Source organism: Callospermophilus lateralis, chromosome 16 (genome assembly GCF_048772815.1).
Source record: "Callospermophilus lateralis isolate mCalLat2 chromosome 16, mCalLat2.hap1, whole genome shotgun sequence".
Classification (NCBI taxonomy): domain Eukaryota; kingdom Metazoa; phylum Chordata; class Mammalia; order Rodentia; family Sciuridae; genus Callospermophilus; species Callospermophilus lateralis.
The window spans coordinates 23,409,955-23,423,853 of NC_135320.1; the positions used below are offsets into that span (position 1 = coordinate 23,409,955).

At 37.6% G+C, this 13,899-nt stretch overlaps 1 protein-coding gene across 2 annotated transcripts in view; it reads left to right on the top strand.

Moving 5' to 3' along the window:
* Positions 1-13,899, top strand: part of Cpa6 (carboxypeptidase A6) — a 292,280-nt gene that overhangs the window by 196,295 nt on the left and 82,086 nt on the right. For both annotated transcript variants that reach the window (XM_076836242.1, XM_076836243.1), the window contains exons 3-4: positions 6,176-6,300; positions 12,194-12,308. In XM_076836242.1, the coding sequence (XP_076692357.1) occupies positions 6,176-6,300; positions 12,194-12,308 (240 nt within the window). The remainder of the gene's footprint in view (positions 1-6,175; positions 6,301-12,193; positions 12,309-13,899) is intronic.

The following is a 13,899-nucleotide window of genomic DNA, read 5'->3' on the forward strand; positions in this document are numbered from 1 at the left end:
TCCAAAGCCACACGATTCCTAAGTGGCAGAACTGAGATTCAAACCCTGGCAGTCTGGCTCTAGAACTCATCTCTATAATTGCTGTATTTTCTGAAATCTCTAATTTCCATAATAATAACCAAAAATAACATCCATTAACAGTATTAAATCAATAAGGAAAATCTAATTGTCATCCTCATTTTACCAATGAAGAAAACAAGATTCAGAGAGGTCAGGGAACTTGCCCAAAGTCCCACAGAAACTAAATGAGGGCATCTAAACTTGATCCTATGACTGCAGAACCCAGGAAATTAGCCACCACTTTCAGCAACTTCACACCCAGCTCTTTGGCCTTTGTGTTAGGAACATTCCTGCTTTGTTCATATTCTTGATTTATTTATTGCCTCCTACCCCACACACTCTTAAAGATAGCTCCAGGTTTGACTCTCCCTGAATAAGGGGACATTCTCATCAAGTTCCTTGTTTTGAAACTGGGGATTGAACCTAGGGGTACTTAACCACTGAGCCACATCCTCAACCTTTTTTATTTTTTTATTTTGAAATGGGGTCTTGCTAAGTTGCTGAGGCTGGCCTCAAACTTGTGATCCTCCTGCTTCAGCCTTCTAGGTCTTCCAAGAACATGCTCAGCTTATGTTCTTCATCTTAACCAGAAACACAGAGTAGAACTTCAACTTTACTGTTTCCAGCTTTTCTTTTCATATATCTTTCAAAAAAGCAATAATAACAAATAGCTGTTATTCATTTTATTATTTTACAAACATATACCAATTATACATATCAATGGGGTTCTTATTTCACCATATGCATACAGGGTGCACTAATCAAATCAGGGTAATTAGCATTTCTGTATTCTTATTTCTTTAGATTAGAAGCCCATAAATTCCTCCCTCTAGATCTTCATAAACTATTTAATAGTTTACTGTGAATTAAGTCACCCCCATGACTGCAGAACACCAGAACTTATTTCTTCTAACTGGGTTTTGATACCTGTAATCCAACCTTCCCTTACCCATTCTTCCCACAACCCTTCCTAAACCCTAGTAATCACTATTCTCCATTCAAAGAGACCTTTTAATTTCCACAGGAGACATGTGGTGCTTGTCTTTGTGTCTGGCTTATTTTCACTCAACATAATAACACCCAGTCCATCCATTTCTCTGCAAAGTGCAGGATTTCATTCTTGTAGGTCTTAATAGTATTCTGTTGTGTCTATATGCCATTTTCTTTATATGCTTTTATCCACCGATGAGCACAAAGTTGGATTCCATATCTTAGCTATTATGATTAATGTAACAATAAACATGGGAGTGCAGGTATCTCTTTGGTATGCTGATTTCATTTTTTTGTATGTGAACTATTGGCATTTGGATTTCTTCTTTTGAGAAATATATTTGTCCATTTTTAAATTAGATGAGTTGGTTTTTTGTTATTAAGCTTTTGAGTTCCTCATATATTCTGAATATTAATCCTTTGTCAGATGAATAGTTGGCAAATATTTTCTCACATTCTTTGCCTCTTCACTCTGTGGATTGTTTTCTTTGCTGTGCAGAAGCTTCTTAGTTTGATATAATCCCATTTTATTTTGTTTCCTGTGCTTTTTAGAGCCACATCTAAAAGATTATTGCTTATCCCAATGTTTTGAAGCATTTCTCCTGTTTTCTTCTAATAGTTTCACAGTTTCAGGTCTTATTAGTCTCTGATCTGCTTTGTGTTTATTTTATTCAGGAAGAGAGATGGGGATCAAGCTTCAATATTCTGCACGTGAATGTCCATTTTTCCCAGCACAATTTATTAAAAAGGCTGTACTTCCTCCAACGTATGTTTTTGATATCTTTGTCAAAATCACTTGGCTGTAGATGTGTGAGTTTATTTCTAAAATCTCTCATCTGTTCCATAGGGTATTTATGTGTTTATGGTAATGCCATGCTATTTGGTCAATATGTCTCAGTGGTGTGTATTGAAATCAATATTGTGGTGCTCCAGCTTTGTTCTTTTTGTGCAAGATTGCCTCATCTATTTGAGGTCTTGGTGCTTCTATATGAATCTTAGATCTGTGTTTTTTAGGTCTATGAAGAATGACATTGGTATTTTTGATGGATATTGCATCAAATTTACAAATTGTTTTGGATAATGTGGACATTTTAACAACATCCTTTCAATCCATGAACATGTGAAGTCTTTCCATTTGTGTGCATGTGTGTCTTCAATTTTTTTCATCAGTGTTTTGTAATTTTCATTGTAGAGGTCTTTTGCTGTCTTGATTTATTCCTAAGGTTTTGTTGTGTTTTTTGTTTGTTTGTTTGTTTTTGTTTTTGTTTTTGTTTTGGTTGGTTTGGCTTATAGTAAATGTGAATGAGATCACCTTCATGATTTCTTTGTCAGTAAACATGTTATTGGTGCATAAAAATGCTACTGATTTTTGTATGTTGGTTTTGTATCCTCCAATTTTACTATGAATTCACTTATCAGTTCTAATGGACTTTTGGTAGAGTCTTTTGATTTTTCAATACATAGAATCCAATCATCTGCAAATGGGTAATTTGGCCTCCTCCATTTCTATTTGTATGCCTTTTATTTCTTTATTTTACAAACTTTCTCTGGCTAAATCTTTTAGTGCTGTGTTGAATAGGAGCAGTGAAAGTGGACATTCTCCTCTTGTTCCAGATCTTAGAGGAAACACTTTTAGCTTTCCCCTATTCAATGCAAACTTGGCTGTGAATTTGTCATAAATAGCCTTTATTATGTTGGAATACATTCCTTCTATTCCTGATTTGTTCAGTGTTTTTTTTTCTTGAAGGGATATTGAATTTTCTCAAATGTTTTTGTTGCATCTATTGATATGATCATATGATTTTCTCTTTTTTCATTCTTTTGATGTTGTGTACTGTTTATTGATTAGAATATATTGAATCATCCTTCCAACCCTGGGGAAAATCCAACTTGATCATGAGTGTACAATCTTCTTGATATGCTGCTATTAGATTCAATTTGTTAGTATTTTGTTCAGAAATTTTACATTTACGTTTGTCAAGGATACTGGTCTACAGTTGTCTTTTTCTGTTGTATTCTTGTCTAGTTTTGGTATCAGGGTAATTGTATATGTTTTTTGAATTCTTACTATATGTTAGACTCATTACTATCTGTTTTACTTATGTTTTTCCAATTAACTCTCCAAAAGAGACTGTGGGTGACATTAAAATTTTCACAGTTTAGATGAGGAAACTAAGGCTTAGGAATGTTAAAAACTTCCCCAAAAGTGATGCAACTGCTGCTGCCAGATTGGAAATTCCAGCCCAGGATTGTTGTATTCCAAAGTCTATATACATGACAATGACAATAAACTCCAACATCTTAAGTGGATCTGAATATATATGACTGGTTTCTAGGACAGAAGTCTCCACAAAGGAGTGAGCTTTCCTGTGGAACATTTGGTGGCTGTTTACAGTAACGATCTGGAATGGTTAACAAACAGGCTTCAGCCATTCTGACAAAGCCATTGATATTTTTATTATGTCATAACCAATGTCACACAGTTTGCAGTTCAGAACCACTTGTCAGATGTGCAGACCTTAAGGAAATGACTATGGTAACCTGCCTACACTGGGCTGACTCGAACTTTGAAATATCTGATTATTGATCTATAGAACAAAAACTCCACAGGAAAAACCTGGGTACTGTCTGACCAGACCCCCACAAACACAAAGTCGGGAAGTGGGCAGATGCTGATTCTTCTGGATTATTTTCAGAAGGAAGGCACTTATTGGGTCACTAAGTTATGGGCACTGGAGTTTGGTATATTTGTTATTAGCCATTTATAGTAGTTCTTCCTTAAGAAAATGATTTGATCCTCATGAACCTGAGTCTTCTCATTCATTAAATGTATCTACAACTAACTCCTACCCCAGGGTGTTTTTTTAAAGGACTAGAAATGTCCATAAAGAAGGTGGCACTTTTCCAACTTCAGATGATTGTTGCTGTCCCCTGTATCTTATATAGGTACATGCCTGCCACCAGACTAAAATATCCATGTTACTTATCCCTTTCCCCAAAGTATTATTGGAGAAAAACTGACAGTTAATATATTAATTTTGCTTTCCTAACATCACAGAAAAATACAATTGCTGATTTTTCAAGCTGTTATTTTTGTTGGTCATCCCTTAGGCCACTGCTTTTTGATAATATTAGTTTCCTAGGAAGCCTTTTCCAGGTCTTGCTATAGGGTGTGCTACTTCCATGGGACCTTTCTGTTCAGAAGTTATTCTTTCCTGTGGGATTGGAATTCTTATTTTAGCATGCACCCCAGATAATTTCACTTACAGACTCATCTACAGAGTGGTAATTCATGTTATTTTAGGTACCTGTGGCTCTCTACACCATGACTACAATCCAATTTCCTGCTCTCCACAGCCATTAAGGGATGGCATCAAACTTCTTCCCTTAATATAAAAAAAAAAAAATCTGACTCTATCATGGCTTTAGAAGGCAGAACCCAAAGATGATTAAAGGATTAGAAAATCTAATATACAAAGAAAACTGAAAGATACCAAACATGTTTATCTCCCAAAGGCAAAAAACCCAGCCATTCCTCATTGAAGAATGGAACTAGGAAAAAAAAATGAAATTATATGGTAGCATAAAAGATTAAGAAAAATGTCTGACAACCTTGTAAATATGAAAATGAGTTAAATTAGAATGTTGTCAATTCTCCTCCTTTTGGAGAATTCAAAGATGTGGTTTAGAGTATCTATTGGGGACAGTCTGGTGCAGTCTTAGATTTATCCTTGCCCAAGGGCTGACAGATGGATCAAATGACCTCTCAGCATCCCTTCCATCCCCACACTTCTGTTTTCCAATGAACGTTGGACTGGCTTGTTAGCTGAGTCAGATTTGCCCTTGCAAGTTAATGAAGGAGTTAGCTATTTAAAAGGAAACAGGTAGACTCTTTGTCCCAAAAATAAAAGCCTGGTTTCACTGTTTCAGATTAGATTATACCATTACATCCATTTACTTCTTTGAATCACAAAGTACTTTTGGCCTCCTAGAGTTCCCTAACAGAGTGAAGGCAAGTAACTAAAGCTGCCAGATAAGGGTTTAGCAGACATTAAGGCCCTGCAATAGGACCAAGAACCAAGATATAGGAAGGGGAAACCCAAAGCAAACAGGGGAAGACAGAAACAGGGCTATAAAGATAAACTGTGCCTAACTGAAAATATGTCTCTAAGCTCCTGCAAAAGATAAGGCTCTTCTCTCTCCCAGAAGGGTTCTATTATTCTTTTGATGAAAGCAGTGCTTCTGCCAGGTACATTACACTGTCCGTGGCACTGGGTTCACAGAATAGGTAAATGGATGTGACTCCTGCTTTCCTGCAAAATACTGAACATAGCAATTACTTGGTGGGGCGGGGGGACGTCTACACTTGTGCAACAAATAATGAGTGAGTTGCTAATATGCACAAGATACTCTTCTGGGTGGTAACCAAGTGGACAAATCCTTCACTCTCAAGGAGCTTACATTCTGGTGACAAGTTACATAATGAAAGAAGCACAAGGTTCTCTAGGAACAAGGACAGGGAGAACTGTCCTAGCTACCAAGGCCTTCCCAAGAATCGAGGGTTGAATTGACGTGCAAATTAAGTAGAAGACACTGGAGAATGGACCACTTAGAAATGCCTAAAACTGGAGTGGGGAGGTAGCTCTAATAGAGCACTTGACTGACATGTGCAAGGCCCTGGATTCCATCTCCAGAACCAGCAAAATAAAAGAAAAAGAAACATTACCAAATGTTGTCAATGCCACCCCCATTCTCCTAAGTCAGGAAGAAGGCTAATTTATATCTTTCTCTTTCTCATTCAAATATTTACACAATAAATAATTTTAAAACGATATTTAAGCTATGCTTAAAACTATTTGATCTCATTTTTACTTTGTTGCTTTAATGTATTGTTCTTTGAACTATTACTCATAAATTATAATCAAATTCTCTATGGGTATGATACAATCTGGAACCTAAGTTCAAATTCAGATAGAAGTTTCACCCTGATGATATGAGTATTGAATCTCATCCTGAAATATATTTGGTGTTACTGTGTTCAAACAAGATAATGTGTTTATATTGTGACATGGATTTTTCCCCACCTACATTGAATATGAATTATAGGTTGGTTCCTGCACTACAGGTGGACCTGTGGCAGCCCAGCAGTATCTCCTATGTAACAGAAGGAACAGTTACTGATGTCCATATTTCTCAAAATGTTTCCCGAGCTCTGTTAGCCTTCTTACAAGAAGCCAACATCCAGTACAAGTAAGCTCTTCCTTTTCATGTGCTACAAAATTCATTTGTATGAAATCAAATGAATGATCATTGTATTCAGATTATCAAGCTGCTTGCAGGAATGGTTTAAATAGCTTTTCATTTTGAGAAAACAAACATGGAAAATATTCACCTTGGATGAACTTACTGGGTTAAAAGGGAATAGGAACCGCCACATATGTCATTTCACTGTTGCCACTAAGTGATCATTGTCCACATAGACTCTTTTTCCAGTGAAGAAAAGAGAGCAACCTAACAATGTCTGGAGGACTTATGGGAAGGAAGAGGAGGAAAAGGCTTTCTACAGGAGTTGTGTCAGCCAGACCTAGAATGAGACTCGGGACCTGGCAGGCAGAGGGGACAATGCAAGTAAAGGAAGAAGCAGCATAGAAATACAGTGTAATACTGAAAGTCAGACAGCAGAAAGAAAAGGTGCAGGAGAGACAGCAGGAGATGAAGGGGTAGAAGGTGTACGTGTAGCGGAAAGGAGCCCAGACCTTATCTTGTCCGTGGTACTGATCTATTAGAGGATACAAGCAAAGGAGTCACGTGTCTGTGGAAGTAGAGGGGCAAGAGGAGATGACAGCAATGGTCCTAGCAAGACTGGGGAGGCCCTGAGTTAAGACCAGAGTAGTAAGATGAAGAGAACATTTTTAAAAAATCCAGAAGTCAAAACATCTGGACTTTCCACCTGATTGAATGGTAGATGGGAAAGGGAGACATCAAAGGATAACTCCAAGTTGTCTAGCTTGGAAAAGCTAACTAAGTAGACAGATTTGAAACAGGTTGGATATTAAAAGGAATCAAAACAATAAGAGAGCAAGTAGGAGATAGTCAGAGGAATCGAATCAGAGGGAAGGGTCATGGGGCCAAGTACTACAGTGATATCCAGCAAGAAGGAATTGAGCAGGCTCCTTAGGATTGGCAATGGAAATTGTGTTGCTAACACTAATGATGAGATTCAGTTATTAGAGATAGAAGAAGTGAACAGGGAGAAGATCTTGAGCAACAGAGCTCTTAGCAATCAGAATAGGAGAGGAATAGGGAAGAGGAAATGACCACAGAGGATTAGTGACTGTTTGAAAGATTTGGGATTTAGGTGAGAGGGGGGAAATTTTCTCATGTCTGTGAGCTGAGGGGCACAACCAGAAGGGAGGGAGATGTCAATCATGCCAGAGAGAATGCGCAGGTGCAGGGATGAGTTCGAACAATAGGAAGGTTACCTCATCCTCTAAGACTCAAGAAGTACACGTGGGTTTACCTAAGGTTGCAGAAAGGAAAGTCCATACATTGAAGGAGATCATAGTTTAAAAGTTTCTGGATGAAGTAAGAAGCAAAATTATCTAGCACAAGTGAAGACACTGTTTTTGAAGAGTGTTGTCAAGAGGAAAACCAAGGTAAGAACCAATAAAACTGAGAAGAGAAGCGAGAATAGAGAACTGATATAAAGGTGCTATTTTGTCAGATAAGATCAAGGAAAAGTCAGGATGGCAAGGAAGTCAAGACTCCCAGGGAGACACTTGATCAAGTATTCATTCACTGGGGTCTAATCGGGATAAAGAGAGAGAAGAATCTAGGAAGAATCATGGAACAAAATGGAAAATCAAAAATGGAGTGAAGGTCATTATATTGAAAACAAGTATAGTGTGACTGAGAGTAACAGTGGGAAGGAAAATGTGGGCTGTTGGATGTTATGAATTCTAGGTTAGAAAGCTTATGGCTGGTGATAAAATCCAGGCATTAGCCATGAAGGAGATGGCTGGAATGGAATTTGGGGTGGAAAATCACTGAACTGGATGAAGTGCAGTTGCTGATTCACCATAAGGGGCTGGGGGCACTAGGGAAGAATAGTGGTACTTTGAATTAGACAGAGGATAGTGAAAGGAGGGGAGGGAGAAGGGGAGGAAGGATAGTAGAGTGAATTGGACGTTATTACCCTATGTGCATATATGATTACACAACTGGTATGATTCTACAACATGTACAACCAGAAGAATGAGAAGTTGTACTCCATTTATGTACGATGTGTCAAAATGCATTCTTCTGTATAATCAATTAGAACACATTTAAAAAAAGAATAAAAGGACAACCTCACCAGAGAATAGTCATGGCAGTCTTGAATCTCCTTAGCTGGTGGTAAGATTAGAGGTGAAAGACAGAGCCAAGAGTTAGAGGAAAGCAGCAAGGAATGGCGTGAGCTTTGCCCGGAAGTGAGGAGATTAATGGGAAAGCAAAACAGTGTCCAGGAGAACCCTGACCTCCCTCCCTTTGGGCCCCATGATAAGTAGGAAGGGTGTTCTTGGGTAAAAATCCACAAAAGAAAGTGCCAAATTTGGGGTGGGAAAAGAATATGAAAAGAGAGAGTTCTCTGAAGATACTGGAGAATGTAGGAATTTGTTGACAATATAAGAGAGAGTCCAGGGGGCACAGGGTAAAGGGGGTGGTTGAGAGAAACAGTGCCCGCAGAGGATTTGAGGAAAAGAAATGCAGTATAGTGAATTAATGAGACCAGAGCGTAGCTTACCCTTCACTGGGATATTTGGGGCCTGAGGGGCCTAATGATCTCACACCCGCAAGTACCCCACCTTCTTAGCAGGCTAAGTACTGTCAAAACTGGCACACAGGTTTCTGATAGTGTGTGGGAAGACATGGGGTGGGCTGATGGCTCTGTGAATCAATGTTGAAGGCCCCAGGCTCTCTGGAAGCCTGGGACAAAAGGTGCAAAATGACAGTGACATCCCTGATCTACACAAATACTGCCCTGCCGGAAAGATATTTACAACCTATTAAAGTACCAATAAGCTTTTTGCAGAAAGGCATTTTATTTGTGCTTCTAGAAAAGAATCACAGCTGTGCATAAAACTATTGTTCATATTGGACACATTTTAGTCGGTGCTGCCGCTTTGACGCCGTGCTTTGATTCTCTGAACGCCTGGCAGGAAAGAGCTTGGCAATTATATCCATAGGTGCCAGTGACAACCTACATGCTTCATTAATTATTGTTCAATAGAAAAGAATATATCAGTTAGTTTAACGAGTCTCCATTTCCTACCATTAAAGATAGGTCATGTGGAACTGATACAGAAAAAAATGTCATACTTTGTGTCAAAGAGAATAGAGCCTTAAAAAAAAAAATGAGTGTTTTAAATCAGTTGTCTCCTCAGGAAGAGCAATCATTTAAAATTATTCATTTTGTTGGCCCCAAGATAATAACACATAAGAGTCAATTAAATTCCTTGGGCACGATAGGTAGAGATCATTTTAATTGACTTTTATTATTGTAGTCTGGGGTATTTTCCAAAGATTATCATTTATTCTGTACAAACTATATATAAGGTATCATTATAGTGATCTTTAAAGCACAGGTAATGTGACACACATGTCTGGTCCCCAGGTGATCAATCCTCCTCTCCATGAGATGACTCATTCTGCATAAAAAGTTCAGTCACTTAATAAATTCCTGTAAAAATTGGCATCAAAATTTCTATTTTGAGGGCCCTTCCCAATGCTGGAAGCTTCAAGGAGATGGTTTTATATTGAATTACAAAATTTGAAAGTTTCTCATTGTTCCAGATATATTATAGAAATGTACCAAATTGGAGTAGGAATCATAATGAAATATTTTTTAAAAAACTAAGAAAACACAACAGTTTAAAAGATTTTTTTTTTGGTACTCCATTTCACAGCTTTCTCATCAATATTGCTGGTTTCCAGTCAAGTACTTGACAAGGAAAATGGCACTGTGTCAGCTATATTACAACTATTTTTTAATTTAAAGTTGGCCTTTTATACCCTGAGAGTATAGTCCTAAGTGACTGAACAGAGAGTTGAATTATTTTGCTGGGATTGCTGTAACAAAGTACCATGGACCTTTTCAACTGGGCATTCAGAAGGAGAGCCTTGTGTAGATTGCTGGCTTTGGCAAATCTATCTACATTTTTTTTTTTCCTTGGTTTCTTGGGATAGAAAAATAAAAGCAGCCGAGAGAAATCATCCTGGAAGAAAAACATACTTGAAGGTTGCCTGCAGTAACTGGAATATGAGAACAATTTATAACCACCTTCTTAATCAAACCCACAGGGTGACTCCACCTGCTGCTGGTTTCATCCATTGCAAAGAACCTGGCATCCCTTGCCCTGGCCTCAGCCTTTAATTTCTAAATGTGCTCACCTTGACTAGCTGAGCTTCACTATTCTTGGCATTCTTGACAGCTTCACTATTCAGGTTCTCTATTAACACAAGGAAACTCAGACATTGACAGAGCTAGCTCATTTGGCTCCAAAGACTTGTCTCTGCAGTATGGTAAAGTTCTTTAGCCCATGCACCTAACCATCGCAATTTTTCACCTTTGGGAAAAGAGAAAACACTAATACTGATGGCATTTAGGCTTAAATTTAATGTTCCACTCATATTTTGAGCCACTGCAAGCAGCTGCCAAAAAAATTTACCAAGCTTTGTGCCACTTTACCTCTCGTCTTGATTCCTGGAATGTTTCCAGTTTTAAAGTACAAAACTGAAACAAAAAGAACAATAAACCAATGATCAACTCCTGATTACGGGTTTTGTCCATGGCAGGTGCTCAATAAATAACAACTGAGTAAATCACCATGACCCCCAAGTAAATGTACTTCCATCATGGACCAAAAAAAGTATTTACCCATCAGATTCTAAAAAATGTTTTAATTGATTAATATTTTTAATTTTAAGGCTTACATAAATCATTCTTTTAAAATGTTCTGATAATATTTAAAACTTTTTAAGGAACAGATTCTTTTGGAAGAGAAAACATGCAGCAAAGCTTTTTAGCCATCTTCTAAGCCCTGAAAAATCAGTGAAGGGCTCTTAAATATATTTAACTATTGCAAATGAATGCAGCACATTATAACTTCACAGCACTATAGTAACTGGTGACCAGCGAGTCTTGGAAAGACTAAGTCTGCATCTGGATTAGACATCAAGAACACTGACTCCACCTGGACCTGGCTCCACCCATTAGGCTGAGCCTGTGTCCCCGACCCCAGCCTCAACCTTCAGTTTCTCAGTGCACTCACTCTGACTAGCTGAGCTTGTCTTCTCTTGGCATTCTTGATACTGGCATGTAGCAAGATGGCTTTTTCCAACTCTGGGAATTTCTTCAGCTTATTCTTGAGAACTGTAACTTCTGTTCCCTCCCTTTCATCTCTGCATCTTAGGTCAGATGTTCTGAGTGATGACCTGAAAACAGTGTCTCTGTGAAGAAAGTGACATGAACAGACAGAAACAGCAAGAAAGAAGATAAGGAGAGGAGTTAAGGAGTAGCCTAGGCTTGCTCAGTTTGCATCATGTCACACTAGAGTTGGAGTTGCAAGATTAGAATTTATGTGCACATTCTTTGTTCAAATTCTGGCTCTGCATTGACCAAAGAGGTCTGACATTGGCAAATTCTTAATCCCTTTGAATTTCAGGTTCCCCTTTTATGAAATGGAGATAATCAAATCCACCATTTACGGTCACTTAGATTATATACATCAAATACACAGCCCACCTTGCTATGGCTCCTAGTCTAAGTGCTCATAGCCATTGTTTGGCTGTTTTTAGCTGCTCACTCAATGGTAGCTGTTGTTACAGTGCTACATTATTTGGGGACATCTGCCTACAATATTACACTTTAAATTCATTCTACCATTTATTTAATCATTTTTATTTCCCAAAAAAGAACATTTTCTCAACATTTGGTATTTTTAGAATCGTCATTCTTGGCATCCTTCTTTTTCCTTTCACATTATGGAACACTGGGACACTTCTGTGTAACTTGTTCGTTCCTTATGCATCTAATTTTTTGATATTGCATGATTTTTGCATCATTTCAATTTACTTTTCATAATGTCTATTATTTCAAATCCAGGATTCTCATAGAAGATCTTCAGAAAGTTCTGGAAAATGGAAACAGTTTGCCAACCCAGAGAAACAGAAGATCCCTGTCTGAATATAATTATGAAGTGTACCACTCCTTAGAAGAAGTGTGTAATCATAGGAGTTTTTATTGCTTTTTTATAAGTTCATCTTTGTCATTTAGGGTTAAGTATCGGGAAAGAAGCATAAAGACAGAGACAAGTGGTCTGGGAAGAATATATAGAACTTTTTCATGACCTCAACACTTCGGTTCACTCATTTCTTCCACTGACCCCTTTCACTGCTACAAAAGAAGTAGCAAAATAATTTAAATTTCATCTGCTTTACCCAGCCCACCCCTACAAAGGACATAGGAGTACAACGGAAGACTGAGGTAATGTTAAGATGATGGTTATCGAGGCCTTAACTGAAAAGCCATGAAAGTAGAACTAGCCAGAGTTTAAAGGTAATGCTTTGAGACTTGATACTTGCCCTACACCCTTGCAAAGCTGAGAACTCCCAAAGGCCAATCCTCACTAGTGGCACCTCTGAACCTTTGAACATGCTATTATATATTCTACCCAGAAAACTCACAGCAACCTCATCCTCACCACCAACATCCTTCACTGCTCACCTGACAACTTGTCATTCTTCAAATTTTAACTTTAAGCAATCAAGTAGCAGTTTCTGTTCTTCCAGACTGGATCCAACCCCTCTACCCACTACCCTCCAACATCACATTTCCCATAACATATGGATATTACCTTTCACATTTCTTAGTTGTGTCATTATAGGATTATTTGACTGGTGCCTTCATTCCTACTAAGTTGCAAGTTCCAGGAAGGCAGACTATTTTTTTTTTCTCATCCACCACTATATCCCCAAGGGCATGTAAATAGAATCTTTAAAATAGATAAGCTGTTGACAGAATGAATAAATATATACATTTTCTATGTTCCCTGAATTGAACAAAGGAACAGCAGACACCAAAATTAACAAGATCCTGTTCTATTATTAAGAATATTTTGGGTTCTGTTGATGATAACTCCTTTCCAAAACTCTTTTCTCATATTTTATGTCTCAATATACCTTTTAGAAGCTGGAAGCAGTGGAAATGTTTTAGATAACTTGGCACACAGCAGTGCTCTTAAAATGTACTAGAAAAAAGTCAGATTCAAAAATAAAATGGATACAGATATGTACACATATGTGTGTGTGTGTGTGTGTGTGTGTGTGTGTGTATATATTTTCACATATATATTAACCTGATCATTAGATTAAACAGGAATAGGAAGAAAAGAAAAAATACACTTTCAAAATATATTTTTTTCTTGAATACAAACTCTTTTACATCATGGAACAGTGAGATGCTTTTGTGTTACTTCTTTATTCCTTATTGGGATTATAAGTCAGAAATGTTACCATCTTTCTAAGCACCTTATTCATCCATTTCAAATATACCTTCTCCTGATGACAGATAAGCATGTGAGAGGGATGGAGGCAAATATATCACTGTCACTGGAGGGATTATTCAGAGTTGTCCTCCAACATGTGGCTCAGTAGAATAATGTTTAAATGCAAACGATAATAACTTTTTCTTAGCATCTTCTGTTCTGTGGGAAATTACAATATATGGAATTAGAATACCACTTTCAAGTAGTTTGGATGGTTTTCATAAAGTGGATTTAAATTTTTTTCTCTCTCTCAAATATCTGTAGG